This window comes from Tenrec ecaudatus, chromosome 13 (assembly GCF_050624435.1).
Source record: "Tenrec ecaudatus isolate mTenEca1 chromosome 13, mTenEca1.hap1, whole genome shotgun sequence".
In the NCBI taxonomy this organism is placed as follows: domain Eukaryota; kingdom Metazoa; phylum Chordata; class Mammalia; order Afrosoricida; family Tenrecidae; genus Tenrec; species Tenrec ecaudatus.
Genome location: NC_134542.1, coordinates 107,247,342 through 107,265,016, shown reverse-complemented (window position 1 = coordinate 107,265,016; position 17,675 = coordinate 107,247,342). Strand labels below are relative to the sequence as shown.

Genomic DNA, 17,675 nt, shown 5'->3' with positions numbered 1-17,675 from the left:
AGAAATTTAAGGGAGAGATTCATCACCAAGTTTGTCACAACTTGCAGATCTTGGTCTTTAATCACACCTGACTTCCCACTTTATTTTTTCAATGGCAGAAATAAACTTTTGTGAAAAGACTAAGCTGTCCCAGATTCCCTGAGACCCTCTAGTTAGTAGAAGATAGCGTTCAAGTTACAGCACAAGGAATTCGCTTGCAAAATTCTTGGGAGCCGTAATGAAGAGATATTGCTCAACCCAGGTGGGGACGGAGCATGATAGTGGGACAGAAGGAAAATCAAGGGGAATGGAGGAAAGAGCTGAGAGGCAAAGGGCATTTATAGAGGTCTAGATAAAGACATGTACATATGCAAATATATTTATATATTGAGGATGGGGAAATAGATCAATGTGCCTATATTTATAGGTTTAGTATTAAGGTATCAGAAGGACTTTGGGCCTCCACTCAAGTACTCCCTCAATGCAAGCATACTTTCTTTTATTAAATTGGCATTCTATGATGCTCACCTTCCCGACACAACCGCTGAAGACAAAGTGGGTGAATAAGCAAATATGGTGAAGAAAGCTGATGGAGCCCAGCTACCAAAAGATATAGCATCTGGGGTCTTAAACGCTTGAGGGTAAACAAGCAGCTATCTAGCTCAGAAGCAACAAAGCCCGCATGTAACAACACACAAGTCTATGTGATCATGAGGTGCTGAAGGGATCAGTTATCAGGCATCAAAGAAGAAAAAATTATATCATTGGGTGCACACCTCCATGATACGATTGCTGAGGACAAATGGGTGCATAAGCAAATGTGGCAAAGAAAGCTGATGGTGTCTGGCTATCAAAAGGTAAAGCATCTGGTGTCTTAAAGGCTTGAAGGTAAACAAGCAGCCATCTAGCTCAGAAGCAACAAAGCCCACATGGAAGAAGAACACCAGCCTGTGCGATCATGAGGTGTCGAAGGGATCAGGTATAAGGCGTCATCAAAACAAAAAAATCTTACCATAGTGAATGAGGGGGGAATGCAGAGTGGAGACCCAAAGCCCATCTGTCGGCCACTGAAGATCCCCTTGCAGAGGGGTCTAGGGGAGGAGATGAGCTAGTCAAGGTGCGATGTAGCACTGATGAAAAAACACAACTTTCCACTAGTTCCTAAATGCTTCCTGCTCCCCCACCCTACCCCACCCCCACCCCACTATCCTGATCTGAATTCTACCTTGCAAGTCTGGCTAGACCAGAGGATGTACACTGGTGCAGACAGGAGCTGGAGGCACAGGTAATCCAAGGCGGATGATCCCTTCAGGACCAGTGGTGTGAGTGGCAATACTGGAGGGTGGAGGAAGGGTGGGTTGGAAAGGGGACACTGAATGCAAGGATCTACATGTGACCTCCTCCCTATGAGACAGAAAACAGAAAAGTGGGTGAAGGGAGATGTCGGACAGGGCAAGATATGACAAAATAATAATTTATAAATTATCAAGGGCTCATGAGGGAGGGGGGAACAGGAAGGGAGGGGAAAAATGAAGACCTGATGCCCAGGGCATCAGTGGAGAGCAAATGTCTTGAGAATGATGAGGGCAATGAACGTACAGATGTGCTTTACACAATTGATGTATGTATCGATTGTGATCAGAGTTGTATGAGCCCCTAATAAAACGATTAAAAAAATTATTGAGAGACAGCTGGGAATAGGAAGCCCTGTGACGCGTGGTGAGAACTGACAAAGCAATGTTTTCACATCACTACCTTTCTACCTTACAAATCCAGCTGGACCGGAGGATGTACACTGGTGTAGACAGGAACTGGAAACACAGGGAATCCAGGGGGGATGATCCCTTCAGGACCAGTGCTGAGAGTGGGGATACCGGGACGGTGGGGTAAAAAGGGAAAACCGATTACAAGGATCTATATATAACCTCCTCTCTTGGGGGGAGGACAGTGGAGAAGTGGGTGAAGGGAGATGTCAGACAGCATAAGATATGACAAAATAATAATGATTTATAAATTATCAAGGGTTCATGGGGGAGGGGGAGCGGGGAGGGAGGGGAGAATGAGGAGCAGATACCAAGGGTTCAAGTAGAAAGCAAATGTTTGGAGAATGAGAGAAACAAATGCACGAAAGTGCTTGACACAATGGATGCATGTATGGATTGTGATAAGAGTTGTACAAGCCCCCAATAAAATCATTTAATTATTTAAAAAAAAGAAGCTTCCGGATGCTCCCCTTCCGGCTGCAACTGCTTCCCAGTTTGTGGGACATGACTGGGGTCAGTGGTTGGCAGGCTCTGAACTTTGCCTCAGAAATGGTTCATGCCCTCCCTTGAAGTGGGGAGGTGACCTTGTCTGGGACAATCCCTCTCTGGTGGTCAGGGCCTGACCTAGAACCTGGCTGTGGCACCCATGGAAGGATGCCCACCATGGAGAGCGAGACAAGTGGCCCTTTCTCAGAGTGGGCTTCTCACCACACCCTTCCCCCGCAGCACCGGCCTCCCTTCCTCAAGGGAAGCTGTCCTTCATTTAGGGCCTTTATCCCTTCCACTCGAGCCAGCCCCATCTGGGTTACCAAAGCTATTGTTTTACCCAAGACCCGTCCCTGCGCAGACAAAGCACTGATCAAGCAATTCTGCCACATCCTGGCTGCCTCTAAATCCAGCCACCTTCTCAGAACACGTCACGACCCCAAGCAAGTCCCATCACCCAGAATTCCAGTGGATGCCACTTCTCAGATTCTCCGGTTCCACAAAAGCCACATTTATATACTGTTGTCAAGAAGAAAAAGGTTTCTAGGGCATGGCCATTCATTTCTGGAAGTATGTATGGCTCACATCCTACCCTCTTATCTGAATGCCCATCAGTTTTACACCTGGTTAACTTCGCAGTGCTCATTAAAACAATTCTAGGAAAGGCTGTTCTAATGAGATCAGAGAAGTCAACCAGCAGTGTCAATGTCAGGCATTTAGATGTCAGATAAGAATCGGAGCTACACTGCAGATCCTAGAACAAATAAACGGTCCTGTCTCCCAGTCAAGTCCTGGGGAGAAACCGTCCTCTACTAACCTACAGGGTGGCCCTTCCACATTTCTCTGGAGCCACGTGGGACACAGCCTGGCAATCAGGTTCCATGTAGATCACAGAGAAGGAAACCGCACAAAGCAGTTCACCCTGCAACAATAGAGCCACCTCAGGGGCAGCAGGGTTGTGTTTAAATTGTGTGTTTCCTCTGACCAGCTGCTCCTTCAGAAGGGGATACACTGCAGAGCAAACTCCCTCACTGGAGAGAGTGTGGCTGGCGCAGCCGTAGGGAAAGGTGCTTGGAGCTCTCACATCCAGAAACCGGTCTCACTACCCAACAGAGAAACGCCCAGCCTTACCCAACCACAGCCCCCCTTTCCAGTACAACCGGACACTTCCCGGGGAACACACGTTCCTCAGTCAGAACTCACGCAGAGGAAAATCTGCAAGAGACTTGCTAGCTTATCGCTGCTACATGTTAACTCACAGGCGGCGAGAGAAGCAGCCCAGAGGGTAGGCTGGGTCTGGAGACCATCACACTGCAGGAGTCTCTGTTGGAGCCAGGGCCCCTCTGGGCTGGACTCAGAGTTCCTGTTTGGCCAGCCAGCCAGCCAGCCAACAGAGGTTCGGTGGCCAGTGCCGACCGCAGCTTGGGTCTGACGGTGGACATGCTCCTGAGGGTGTATCCTGGCCTTCATCTCAACTCACGGCCAGCCACATGCTCTAGGTGAGTTTGTAAAAGATACGCAAGCACATATGTTTACAGAAATATATCTGCCTAAAGGGAGCAAAGGTGGCAATGTCTGAATAACTGCCTAACTTGAGTAATAAAAAGCCTATGGGAGTTTTATGTACTGTTGTTTTGTCTTTGATGTCAACCTGAAATTATTTCACTGGAACGGAGCAACTGTCTTGAGTCTGAGCCTGTCCACTTTGAAGCAGACTTGTAAGAGTTTCTGCCTGGAGCGAGTGTGGCCGGAAGGTGCAGGGCTCATCCGGCAGGCTGCTGAGAAAACACAGGTGGGCCAGGTCTATTTTGTTGATGGGCCCCACCTGCCGCCTGGCAGTTGTGAGGCACCTGGGGTGAGAAACCTAACCCCTTTGGAGGTGTTTGCTAAGTGGTGGGGTGAAGGTGACACTGCCTTCTCTGGTCTCTGAGAACTTTGGGGGAAGCCCCAATGGGATCCAGTAGCGCTGAGAAACGTGGAGATTGCAAAGAGCTTAGGTTCTGGAAGTCCAAAGCTAACCGAAGCCCTTACCAAAAACAGATCCCGGATGAAGAACTTGGCTCGTGTCACTTTGGGATCCTCTCCTGCGTCTGGTGTTGCTGCAGAAACGAGAAGCGGGCATTTATTTACGCAATGCGAAACAGAGCCACACCTTGCCGGAAAACAGAAAAGGAATTAAAATGGTTGGATTGCTGGATGTAATCCGTAGTGTTAAAATATTTATGTAAGGGATGGTGCGGCAAAAAAAAAATCCTACATCAAAAATGTTAGTTTAATTTTCCCTTCTCACACCCCCCACCCCACCCCCAATCCTTGTTTCTAATATGATGACAATGATTTGGGAGGAATGACTTCCACCCAAAGAACAAGGCAATCTCTTGTTGGAAAGGATATACACCGAGGGCCAGCGCCCTCTTCACCTCTCAGTCTCGCTGGCGTCGTTTCCTCGTGCTCCCTGGAGGCAGCTCCGCTCTGAGTCTGCTCATCTGAGCTGCATTCGCCAACCAATGCCATCAGCTTTTCCTTAGAAAGATATGCCCTTCCAGGTTGTCACAGAGTGCCCACAGTGAACACCGCTGGAGTGGAGCCAGTTCTGACGCCCGGCCCTTCTAGAGACCTTTCTCATCCTCGAGTTCATGGGCTCACTCAGAACTTTCTGTGACTTCATGAAATCTCTTTCTGTTCTCATTGCTCTCTTCTCTAAGGACACCACTGCTCAGGTGAGCCCAGGAAGTGAGGGGCAGAGGGCTGATGGGAAACGTGACACGTGGCCCCCGAGTTGGACTGCTGGTCGGCACGGCACTTGGAAACCTCAGGAGAAAGACTGGCCTTTCTACTCCTGTGAAGTGACTGTCCCAGAAGCCCACAGAAGGATGGCTTTGGGTCCGCACTGACTCCATGGCAGGGAGGCTGTGGGCATGGGGGGAGAGGTAGACACGGAAAGAATTTAAATCAACTCTCTCCTGTGGAGTGGTGGGTGGATTTGAACAGCTGACCTTGCAGTTAGCAGCTCAGTGCTTATCCCATGGAGCCATCAAGGCTCCCCTCCCTCAGGATGTGCATGTCCTTGTACTACTCTCTAGAGCCAGGCACTCTCTTCTCATTCTCGCTAGTACATCGTGGTTGATGCCAGGACCTGGGCATCCTGGCGGCAGGCAGTGCACAAAGCAGGAGGAGCTGGGCTCTGGGTGCAGCCACAGAGTGCAAGCATCATTCCAGTCTGCCGGCCAACCCTAAGCAGCTGCTCAGTCGCTGGGCCTGCCAACAGGGCCAGCAGTGTGGCCCTTCAGCAGCTAAAAGGGCAGAGGGTCCCTTTGGGATGTGGTGAGGGGGTGCCAAGGTGGGCGAGTGTCCAGAAGAACCATGGCTGCCTGTGCGGCAGGAGCAAGGAAAAGGTAGAAGGTGAGCATTCTGAGACGGTGAAAGAATTAGGTAGGTGGCAAAGGTGGAAATGGGGAAAATCTAACAGTGGAGAGGGATGACTTCCCTCAGCTAACAGGAACTTAATTTACTTTCAGGAAACACGCCACCTGGCCAACCCAGCTCACTGCAGATACCCTGATGAATGCTGAGGGACTCAGGATGAGTAGAGACTCTGTGAAAACGTGTTGGCTGACACTGCAGCTCCCTTTGGGATACATTGCAGGTTCTGCTCTGGTAGGTTACGAGTACGAGGGGGTTCCGAGGGAGCCTAGGAGAAGAATTAGCACACTAGCACATTTTCACATTCCTTTTATAGGAAAAAGATGAGCAGCAGGGCTTTTTAAAGATCCCACATGATCTGGAATTGCCCTGTGAATGTACAGAGCCTCTACCCTTATGATGAAAAGGAAATGGTACCTCAGGAACCAGAAATGTCAGAACGCCAGGTTTCCCTCTTGCTCCTCGTTGCTCACTCCCACTGAGTTAATTCCAACTCCCAGGGAATTCTAGGGCAGAGTAGCGCTCCCTATCTTCATAGGAGCAGGCTCCTCTGCCGCTCAAGCAGGGGTTAGCAACCGGATGTGTAATCTACTAACCCGCTAGAGCACCTTTCCCCAGTGCATGAATAGTAATAGTAATAATTTTTAAATCCTATAATCTCTACTGAAGTTTCCAGGGAAGTCCCATGCACTGTGCTTCATCTAGTTCCCAACTCAAATGTTAAGAGGATGGTTTTCCTTGACATTTCACTTCCAGCTGGAAGATCCAGCGGGCACTGAAAACTGGGCGTCACTCGCAAGAGGAGCCCAATTCCATCATGGATTTTCTGGGTTTTCGCAGTAATAACCGTGCCTCCGGCAGGCTGGGTGGATGGTGGGCCCCCTCACTGGGAACCACCGACGCTGCAGCTGAAGAGGGAGTTGCCTGGTGGATAGAAGCCTCAGAGTGGAACAGTGAACTGGCTCAAGTTTGCATTTACCTTCTCTATTCAGGTATCCTTGGAAAAGATACTGTACCTCCCTCAGCCTCAGTTTCTCAGGACAAACAAGCATAATAAAAATGACCCCCATCAGGCAGAGTGAGAATGTCTAATCACGTAAAGCACATGATGCGGTGCCCCGGTCACAAGACACCTTTTGCTGTGGGTTCGGGAGAGGCAGAGAACTGATGCTCGGATTCCAAAGCTGCTCTTTCTTGGCTGGAAACCTAAGCAGGCCTAGTCAATGCTCCCGTCCTCTAGGGTGGGCCAGTGACAGAGAAGATTGAGTTACAGTCTCAAGCCTACTAAAGCACACTGCTTTATTTCCTGAATCTAGCAGAAAGTTGCCTGGCAAACTTACCATCTTCAGGAACAGCATAATTAGCATACTCTGGGAAATAATCTTCGATTTTTGATTTCCCTGCCAAGACTTTTTCGGCCAGCATGTCCTGCTTGTTCAAGAACAAGATGATAGAGATGGTCCGGAGCCACCTGGAAAGGAGAAGGGAAGCACATTTCACGTCACATGCACTATGCTGTGGACGGGAGCCCCAGTGACGCTGTGGCTTAGGCATTGGGCTGCGAAGCGCAGGGTTGGTGGTTCGAACCCCTTCGTTGTTGTGCAGGAGGAAGATGAGGTTTTCTGCCGCGGTCAATCTTAACAGTCTCAGGAACTCTACACAGGTTGCTATGAATCAGAATCAATGCCCTGGCAGCGGGGAGTTTTGTTTGCAATGTGGAAAGTTCCCCTAATACAGAAAGGACGATTCAATTAACAGGAGCACACTGTCATCCTCCTAAAAATGTACAGATGTAGGTAGAACTCTTTGACCAATATCGCGGTTCTCCATTCCACCTGTAAGCAAAGCATTTAAAAAAATAATTTTATTGTGGGCTCGTACAACTCATATCACAATCCATCCATCCATCCATTGTGGCAAGCACATTTGTACATTTGTTGCCATCATCATTCTCAAAACATTTGCTTTCTACTTGAGCCCTTAATATCAGTTCCTCGTTTCCCTCCCTCCCTTCCCCTCCCTCATGAACCCTTCATAATTAATAAATTATTATTTTTGTCATATCTTACACTGTCCAATGGCTCCCTTTACCCACTTTTCTGTTGTCCATCACCTAGGGGGTTATATGTAGGTCCTTGTAATCGGTTCCCCCTTTCCACCCCACCCTCTTCACCCTCCTAGTATCACCATTCTCACCACTGGTCCTGAAGGGATCATCCGTCCTGGATTCCCTGTGTTTCCAGTTGCTATCTGTACCTATGTACATCCTATGGTCTAGCCAGATTGTAAGGTAGAATTGGGATCATGATAGTGGGGGGAGGACGCATTTAAGAATTAGAGGAAAGTTGTAAGTTTCATCGTTGCTGTACTGCACCCTGACCGGCTCATCTCCTCCCTGTGACCCTTCTGCAAGGGGGTGTCCAGTCGCCTACAGATGGGCTTTGAGTCTCTAGTCTGCAAAGCATTCTTATAATGAAATGTAGCTGAATCAATTCTGCAGTTACCAAATCAAACCCACCGCCGCTGAGTGGGTTTGAGCTCATAGCGATCCTATAGCTCAGAGAAGAACCCCCTCTTTGGTTTCTGAGGTGTAGGTCATGGGTTCCCAAACTTATTTGGCCTACCCAGCCCCCTTTACAGAAAAGCAAATTACTCAGTGGTGCTCTCGCAAGTGAAACACATTGATACTGTAATCCATAATCCAGGATAAAATGGATCGTCCCAGCATACCCCTCTGCCCCAATACTGCCCACTTTGGGGAACAGTGCTTTAGATCTTTGTAGGAGCACAGAGTCTCATCCCTAAGAGCAGCTCAGCATGGTCTAATTCAATCTATCCCATCCCAAACTTGTTGGTACACCAAAGCGACGATTGACTTCCGCAGTAAGTATACTGGGATTTTTGTGGTGTGATATGTATGGCTCAGCAAATTTAATCTAAAGGAAATGAAAGAATTAACAAAGTAACTTATTCTTCACCAAACCACACAGAACTTCACTGTGGCTGGGTTGGGTCTTCCTCCCTGTCTCCTCTGTCTCTTCCTTTTTGCTCCAGTCTAAGAGTCATCAAATCTGGAGATGATGTGCATCAGATCCAGTCACTGTGCTCTCCAGGACAAGCAAACTTCACAGTGAAGGTGACACGTGGACAAGTCTCTGGCCTTTCTCTCTGTCCTTGTTACACAGGAGTTAAATAGGGTGGGCTCACAACTTGATCAACTGTGCAAATTTTCAAAGCCTTTGATAGTCAGTTTATTGCTATGAAAATAAGCTGCCTGATGCTATTGCTAGGTTTCCTGGAGTGAGCTGGGCCTCAGAGCGACCCTACTTACAAATGACTGAAACACCCAATGACTGAAACACCATTACTCATTACAATGGTTCTTACGTTGGAGCCCATTGTGGCAGTCAGGGCCTGCCTCTTTTTATTGCCTCTCTACTTCACAAGACAAGATCTCCTTCTCCAGATACGGGTCCAAAGCACATGAGATAAAGTCTCACCACCTTTGTCTCCAACAAGCATTCTGGCTGTACTTGTTCGAGACAGATTTGTTTGTTCAGTTGGTAGTTCATGGTACTTTCAATATTCTTCGCCCCCACCACAATTCAAATGCATTGATTCTTCTTCGGTGTTTTTTATAACCCATGTCTAACTTTCACATGCATATTCAGCAACTGAAAATACTATGGCTTGGGCCAACCACACATTAATACTCAAAGTAACATCCTTGCTTTACATCACTAGAAAGAGTTCATGTTCAGCAGATTTACCCAGTGAAATGTGTTGCTTGATTTCCTGACTGCTGCTTCCATGAGCATTGATTGTAGACCCAAGCAAGGCATAATCCTTAACGACTTCAATCATTTCCCAGTTTAGGATGATGTTACATAGTGCTCCAGTTGCGAGGATTTTTTGCTTTCTTTACCCCAAGTTGTAATTCACACTGAAATCTAAAAACCTTGCTCTTCATCAGTAAGGTCTTTAATTCCTCCTTGCTTTTGGCAAACAGGATTGTGTCACCTGTACATTGCAGATTGCTAATAAGCCTTCCCCTAATCCAGTGGTTCTCAACCTGTGGGTTGCAAACCCTTTGGGGGTTGAACGACCCTTTCAGAGGGGTCGCCCGATTCATAACAGTAGCAAAATTACAGTTATAAAGTAGCAACGAAAATTATTTTGTGGTTGGGGGGTCACCACAATATGAGGATCTGCGTTAAAGGGTCGCAGCATTGGGAAGGTTGAGAACCACTGCCCTAAGCCTAATGCCCCACTTTTCTTCATATCACTGCGCTCAGCATACAGAGTGAATAAGCAAGATGAGAAGCTACAACCCTGATGCCCATCTTTCCTGATGTCACACCATTCCGTATTCCCTTGTTCTGTTCGCAAAACTGCCTCTAGATCAACGTACAGTTTCTGCATGAGCACCATGACACTGTCTGGAGTTCCCGATCTTCTCGAGGCTATCCACAGTCTGTTCTGATCCACACAGTCAAATGCTTTTGCCAAGTCGATAACACACAAGAAAACATCTTTCTGGCATTCTCCACTTTCAGCCAAAATCCAAAACATGGCTTGGAACATATGGCTCTGGTGATGGAGGGCCATGATAGAATTGTTCAAGACCAATAACTTCTTCATTGCAAATAGCTGATTGATAGGAACCAGGAGTTTTAACATAAATTAAAACACAACTCCTTTCCCCCAAAATGGAATACCATCATTGTTTAATTTATGACATATATCTTTGTACAAACTAACCTTAAATTAAATAAATACACACATACACACATACAACCCTAATGTAATTTACCCAGAGAGCACTACTATTAGAATTTTTATGTTTCCACCCCTAGGTTTGTTTTATTTTCTATCCTCACACATATTGATAAAATTAAGTTATTTTAACCTGATGTTTCTTTTAACCTGATTTTTCATTGAACTGTACCAACGTCGTTTCAGATGTGATACTTGTACACATATACACAATCTGCTCGCACAAATACTTAAAGCCGTGCCCTATCTATGAGGCAGTTCCACTCTGTTCTATGGGGTCGGAATTGACTCACTGGTGGTGGGTTTGAGTTTTCATATATATATATATATATATATATATATATATATATATATATATATATATATATATATATATATATATATAGAGAGAGAGAGAGAGAGAGAGAGAGAGAGAGAGAGAGAGAGAGAGATATGAAAATATGTCTCCATAGTTCTTGTATAACCAGCCTTTCTTAATTCCACCTTGTCCCTTTTCTTTCCCAGTCACTGCTTTAATCCTGTAAGATGGAGAGGAGGGGTTGGTGAACGTTGGCAGAGAAGTGCTCTTACTGACGTTCGGCACCTGTCCTCCCTGGTGACACACACTTCCTTCTAAATGTTTCAGGAAGGAAATGATGACCTTAAACTCTCAGCATGGGTGCAGGGTGTGTGTGTTGATTGACATTCCTTTATGAAATAACCACCACCATTGCTCCTTTGCAATGCAGGTAGTTTCAGCCATGGTCACGAGACAATCATGTGAGGGATATCAGCCATGTCTTGTGTTAGCCACTGCCATGCAGTTCAGTCTACTCATCTCCTGTGGAACCACCTCCCACCCACCCTCCCACCCCCCACCAAAGCAAACAAACAAACACATTACAGCCACTGAGTCAGTACTGACTCAGAGTGACCCTAAAGGACTGGGAAGAACTGCCCCTGTGGGTTTCTGAGAATGTGAATCTTTATGGGAGTAGAAAGCTCACGCTTTCTCTGAGGAGCTGAGAGTGGTTTTGAACTGCCAACCTTGAGGATTGCAGTTCAACCTGTAACCACTACACCACTGGGGCTCCTCATCCTATAGGACAGAGTACAATTAGTCCTGTGGACTTTTGAGGCTTGGAATAGTGACAGGAACAGAGAACCCCATCTTTCTCTTGCAGAGTGGCTTCTCAGTCTGAACTACCAACCTTGCAATCCATGGCCCCGTGCTTCATCTACCAGGGCTTCAACTTCCTCAGCCTTTGAGACAGAGATGTAAATGCCCTTGACAAAGCACTGCTGGAGCTTCACCCAGAACACACCCGTTCTAAGTACGCTTATGCATGCGATGGAGGGAGAGACATCTTTCTGAGCTTGGTTTTCACCAGGAAGGACACACTGTGTCTGACGAGGCACCCTGGCAGAGTGGCACTTTGAATTTTGAGCACTGGAAAAGCCCCGGCGGGCCTGGCTTTGCTGTGCTTCTAACCTGTTGTTCCAGATGCTTTCAAAAAGGTCCAGGGACTCTCTCAGCCTATTGGTGTTGTTATCTTCCCGAATGACCATGTTGTAGCTGCTGCAGGCTGCGACATAGATGATGGCCGTGACGTCTAAGGGGACCGAGAGAAAAGAAAGTGCCTTCGTGAGACAGATCAGAAAGGGGGACGGTAGAAGGAAGTGCATGCACAGTAACGGCTACTTTCTTCCGAATGACAAGTCAGCGTGGCATCTCTCATTGGGCTGTCCCAGGACTGCAAGCTGAGGCCACACAGACGACACCAAAGACTAAACGTGAGTCTGAGGTGCCTAACTACGCTGCTTATGACATGCACATTGAAGGCAGGCGCACCCCAACTCTAAGACGAGTTCCAGAACGCACGCGTGTAGTGGTGGGCTCAGCGGGAGGCCTCCGGCCGCCTTCCCGAGAGCATGTGGCTTACCGTTGAAGCACTGGATCCACTTTCTTCTCTCGTCCCTCTGGCCGCCAACATCGAACATGCTGGGGGAGCAATGGGCGAGACTTTAATTTTGGGGAAGCCAGGGGACAAAGCACAACCTTTCACTGTTCTGCTTTTCTGTCTAAAGGCTCCGTCCAGGTGATACGTGGGCCTCGGCGCTGGCTGCAGGCACAATCTCCAGCCTGCCCTGGGGCCTGGGCTCCCAGTACTCAGCTGCTCCCAGTCTGAGCTCCTTCATCCGCCAGCGTGCAGGGTGGGCACAGCAATCAGACACAACGCCGACAACGCAATGCCGGGGTGGCCTGGGTCGAACAGTGGGTGCTTAATCAATGCAGCTGTTGGGTTGAACAGTGGGTGCTAAATCAATGCAGCCATCACTAGTTTAAATGACGCTTTGCTTCTCTGAGCACAGGCTAAGTCCCTGCTTGGGACAGAGCCCTCTTAATGTGTGACCCAGTCCAAGGAGATGACCCCATGCTTGTCTCTCAATGAACTGACAGAAAGGCTGCTAGATGGCCTGTCACTCCCTGTACCTCTGGGAGTTTCCACATAACTCTGCTCAGGGACACACCTGTGGTGAAATAACCTTCCACCCCATGATCTAGGTGGGTACGCCCAGAGATTTACACAGGACCCACAGCCTGGCTCCTGGCCTCTCTTCTCAAGATGTGGGCTCAGGGTACCCCCGGCTGGGAGTCCTCTCTTCTGCACCCACCCAAATGCCGCCTGGCCTTTCTAGCTTTCTCGTGGCTCCGGCACTAAGTATTCTTCTTCTAAACTTACTGCACCTGTTTTAGGACCAAAGAGCTTGTGTTTAATCAGTCAGGGCATACGGTGGTGGCCCTACATGATTTTCATCTGTCTGTTTAATTCTGCGCATGTGGCCCACACAGGAGGGGCCTGGGGAAAACCGAGGAGGTGATGAGGGAGCACTTGGTCTTGACTCATTGCTGTCAAGTACAGTGTGACTCATGCACGGGGAGCAGACTCAACAGAGTAGCAGTGGCCCTTGAGTTTCCGAGAATTCAGAACTTCCCGGGAGCAGCGAGCCCTGGCTTTCTCCCGAGGAGCAGCTGGTGTTTCTGGACTGGTGAGCTTGGGTTGGGCAGTCTAATGGGCAAAACCCTCTGCCACCAGGGCTCCTTAACAAAAGCACCACCGCAGAGTACAGTCTCATAATAGGTCTGCTCTGCCGGGGACTTGTCCGTCATGTGGGTAGAGTTCATCGCCGGGCAAACGCCACAACCCACACCAATGCCGCGACTTGACTGGCCCACTTTCCTGCAGCGCCTTGGTGGTGTCTTCTCCGCAAACCAAGTCACGGTGACTGGCCTGGGCTGTGAGGTGAGGGCTGGGAATGGGGATGTCTCTGAACACGCAGGCCTGGCCGACTCCTGCTGCCCGCGGCCGAGCTGAACGGGCCGGAGGAACTTGGACAGGCAGGGAGCAGCAGGACACAGAGTGCTGAGGGATCTAGCTGGTGCGACAGAAACTACTCTTTGCCGAGATTTGACGGACACCTTGGTGGATGTGTGCAGTTGGATTGCAGCCCTGCGCTGGGACAACAGGATGAGCATGGGCTCCGCTGAGCTGGGAAGACCCCCATGCAGCGCCCAGCCTGGTGAGGTGGAGGCAGGCCTGGAGACGAACGGGCTGAGGACAAGCCCCGGGGTACACCTGTGATGGAAGTCTGGGGCTTGGGGTGCAGGGGCAACGGCTGAGCTATGTTTTGGGAAGGTTCGTGTAGGCAGACAGTCAGGTGGAGCACCAAGTTAGGAAGTGGGGGACCACAATGGGGTGTGGGGGGAAGGGATACGGGGATGCTGGGGGCTGGAGGGGTGGCTGTAGGGGTGAGGAGGTGGCAAGTGGTATGTGAAGAAGTCGTTGTGGAGGGAGTATCAAGCTCCTCATGACTAGGAAGAGAGTGAGGAAGGGAAGCGTATTTCCTGGAGTTCATGCTGGGTCAGCCTCAAACCCCACTGAGGGCAAAAGGAGGTGGTTACTTATCCTTCTGCAACTGGGCCATGAATCCCAAAGACCCAGCATCAGAACAGCACATTTGACAGGGCCCCTGGTTGACTGAAGGGCGAGCAAACTCTATATCTGAGATGTATTCTCATTTCTACTTTCAATCAAGTGGCAGAAATCCACACCTCTACCCTGCCTAGAATTCGAACTGAGCGCAAGCAGCATTTATCACACTGTTAGTGCCACAGATCGTGGGTTTACATGCCAACTCCCAGTAGCTCCGTGGGCATGGGAGCTCTGTGGAGCGGACTTTTACATCAGAGGGGAGAACCCTACCCCCCGCCCTCCTCCACACAGGGCTATACCCTTTAACCACACACTCACTGAAAGTTCACTTTGTCCACTTGGAACCGGGTCTCAAAAATCCCTGATGTCAGAACTCTGCAGCGGAGAAGGTCCTGAAAGCAAGAAATGAGAAGAGTCCAGGTTACGTTTTTATGCTTTAGAAGCAAATCGAAAGTTGGGTGGTTTGAACCCGTCAGGAGCTCCATGCAAGAAAGTGGAGGCACAGTCTTGGACACCCGGCAGAGCCTTCCTTCTCTGTCCTACAGAGTGGCCACGCATTGGAATGCACCTAAGGGTGGCGGGTTTGGCTATAATGAAAACAACAGACTGTTATTTTGAAATAATAATCTCCCCCAACCCTAACAGTAACAATAATACTTTTGATGCACCTGCCTGTTAGGTGCCTCACACCCACATCATAGCCCGAAATGTACTGTAGCTACAATAGCTAGAGCCTCCTGTTCCAAATGGATTCAGAACCATCTGGTGAGAAACCAAAAAAATCTGAGGAAGGGTCGTTGGAGTGAAGGCTGGCTGACACTCTATTCTTTCCAACATGCAGGATGCTGGGCTAGAAAAACGCATCACTACAAAGTCTGACAGTGCAGTCGTTACACGCCGGGCTGCTAACCTATGAGGTCAGCAGTTTGAGACTACTAGCCTGAGAAAGATGGGGCTCTCTAGTTCCGGAAAGAGTTAGTCTCAGAAGCCCACAGGGCAGTTCTTCTCGGCCCTAGTGGGTTGCCGTAAGTCAGAAAGGACAGGCTGGTGGTGGACGAGGCCGGATGAGAGCATCACACATGCTCACAAAGCCGACAAGTTTGCCAAGTTACTGGAGCTGTTTCTGATCATTACAGTGGTGCTTGCCACAGGGAGGGGAGCGGACATGATTAGGGTAGCCTGGAAGGCCTGACTCTAAACTGGGAAGGCTCCACGCTCGTGCAGTCAGACATAGTGTGAGAATGTCTTCCGGAGGAGCCCCAGTCCAGTGTCCTCCCTGCAGGGAAATAAATGCTAGAGAAGTGATGGACGAGCTGGTTTGAATAGACACCTGCCTGATTAGCTCGGGAAGGTCTACAAACCAAACTCACCGCCACCAGTCCAAGCTGACTTACAGCGACCCCCTGTGGGTTTCTGAGACTGTACAGTTTACAGGAGTAGAAAGCCCAGTCTTTCTCCCTTGGAACTGTTGTGGTTTTCAAACTGCTGACCATGTGGATCACAGCCCATAACCACTACACCACCAGGGATCCTCCTAGAGAGGTCTGGGGTCCCCCAAATGAGCAAGTCTCTGCAGATGTTCACAGGTTCCATGATTCCCATAGGCCAGGGCACAGTGTACCTCTCTGCTTTGACACATGCGTAGTGGAATCGCTCATTCTTGGAAATCATCCTGTTCATAGGGCCTGGCTCTTAAAGGGGCCAGCAGAAGTTAGACACATTCCCCAAGCAGGGGTGAAGGTTTGGCTTTTCTACGCACAGCTGTCGGAGCAGCGAGAATTGCATGTTTTTAGTCTGCCGCAAGAGGGCAGCAGTGGGAAGTGGCTCAGACTTGCCAGGTGCTGTGCAGAGGCCTGGGCTTGATTCCTGGCCAGTTGGCTCCACCTGCAGCCAGCCACTGTTCTCCTCTCTCACTGTGTGTTGCTGGAGTGACCAACAGGTTTAGGCAGAGCATCAGTCTAAGACGGGCTAGAAAGCAAAGCCTGGGAGCGAGTGGAGCACACTGGTGAGACCTGTGGGTCATCATGGAGATGGCACGGGGGCAGGTGACATTTCCTTGGGCACGGGGTCGCCAGGAGCCAGATGTTCTGCCAGCACCTACAAATAACGCGCTACAGACAGAACATCTTGATACTGGCAGCTTCACACATTTAAGACGTGTTCACATATAAGAAAGCAAGGCCACAGGATTGTGCAAACATACCACCTTCACACAGGGACAGTATAAAGAATTTGCCAGAAACCATTTTAAGATTTGAGGAAAAGTTTCATTAAATCTTAAAAAACAAAAACCCCCACAAACTTCTGAACAATATTTGAAATGACTGACGTGGAAGCCTGTCAACGGGAGGTGAGAGGCTCTAGGTCCCACCTACCTGGTCTGTGGGTGTGTAGTCAACCAAACTGACGCTGTCGATTCTTTCCAAGAAGCTGAAAAGAAAACCAGCACATGGTGAGACATGGTCCTGGGGTCCGAGTGGGTGTGGTTCGCATACATCCTACTGAATGGGCTCAGGCAGAGCAGCCAAGTCCCTTCCCACTGTCTCTCTAGGAAAGTGGCTCTCAACCTTCCTAATGCCGCGATGCTTTAAAACAGTTTCTCATGTGGTGGTGACCCCAATCATAAAATTATTTTCACTGTTATTTCATCATTGTAATTTTGCTACTGTTATGTATGGGGCGGCCCCTCTGAAAGGGTCGTTCAACCCCCAAAGGGGTCGTGACCCACAGGTTGAGACCGCTGCTCTAGGATATGACCCTGCCTGGATGACATGCTTGCTTCCAAGGACTTTCATCCACAGACTGCACTCCCTGGTCTGTTTGACCTCTGCCGGGACTTCTTCCTTCCTCCCCCAGCCCACGGCTGGTAGGAAGGCTGCACAGATAGTGGGGAGAGGCCTGAGGCCCCCCTTCTAAGATTATGAGAGAAGATGGAAACATTGTAATGGAAGTAAAAAAAGGGAGGGCGAGAATACTCCTTTAGCACGATACATTCCTAATAAGATCCAAACGTTTTGTGGGTGGGTGTGCGTGCGTGCGTGCCTCTGAGTGTTGGTAAACGTCATCTGTGTGCTGTGTGAGAGCAATCCCGGCAGTGTGCGAGGTCAGCTGTTCTGGAGGAGCTCAGGGTAAAGCACAGGAGGGAGAGATCCACTGAAGCAAAGGAAGTCACAGCTTATCTTGGTGTGTTTGATGATCCCAGCATCCCTGCTTTGCTTCAGCATTGCAAGTTCTTCCTATCTCTGCCCTATGCACCAAACACGGCCATGCCTAC

The 17,675-nt window shown here is 49.1% G+C and overlaps 1 protein-coding gene across 2 annotated transcripts in view; it reads right to left on the bottom strand.

Annotated features, from left to right (window-relative positions):
- GNAL (G protein subunit alpha L) overlaps positions 1-17,675 on the bottom strand; it is a 193,492-nt gene that overhangs the window by 7,223 nt on the left and 168,594 nt on the right. For both annotated transcript variants that reach the window (XM_075529432.1, XM_075529433.1), the window contains exons 6-11: positions 16,777-16,831; positions 14,720-14,793; positions 12,350-12,408; positions 11,899-12,019; positions 6,992-7,122; positions 4,260-4,327 (exon numbers count right to left, since the gene is read on the bottom strand). In XM_075529432.1, the coding sequence (XP_075385547.1) occupies positions 4,260-4,327; positions 6,992-7,122; positions 11,899-12,019; positions 12,350-12,408; positions 14,720-14,793; positions 16,777-16,831 (508 nt within the window). The remainder of the gene's footprint in view (positions 1-4,259; positions 4,328-6,991; positions 7,123-11,898; positions 12,020-12,349; positions 12,409-14,719; positions 14,794-16,776; positions 16,832-17,675) is intronic.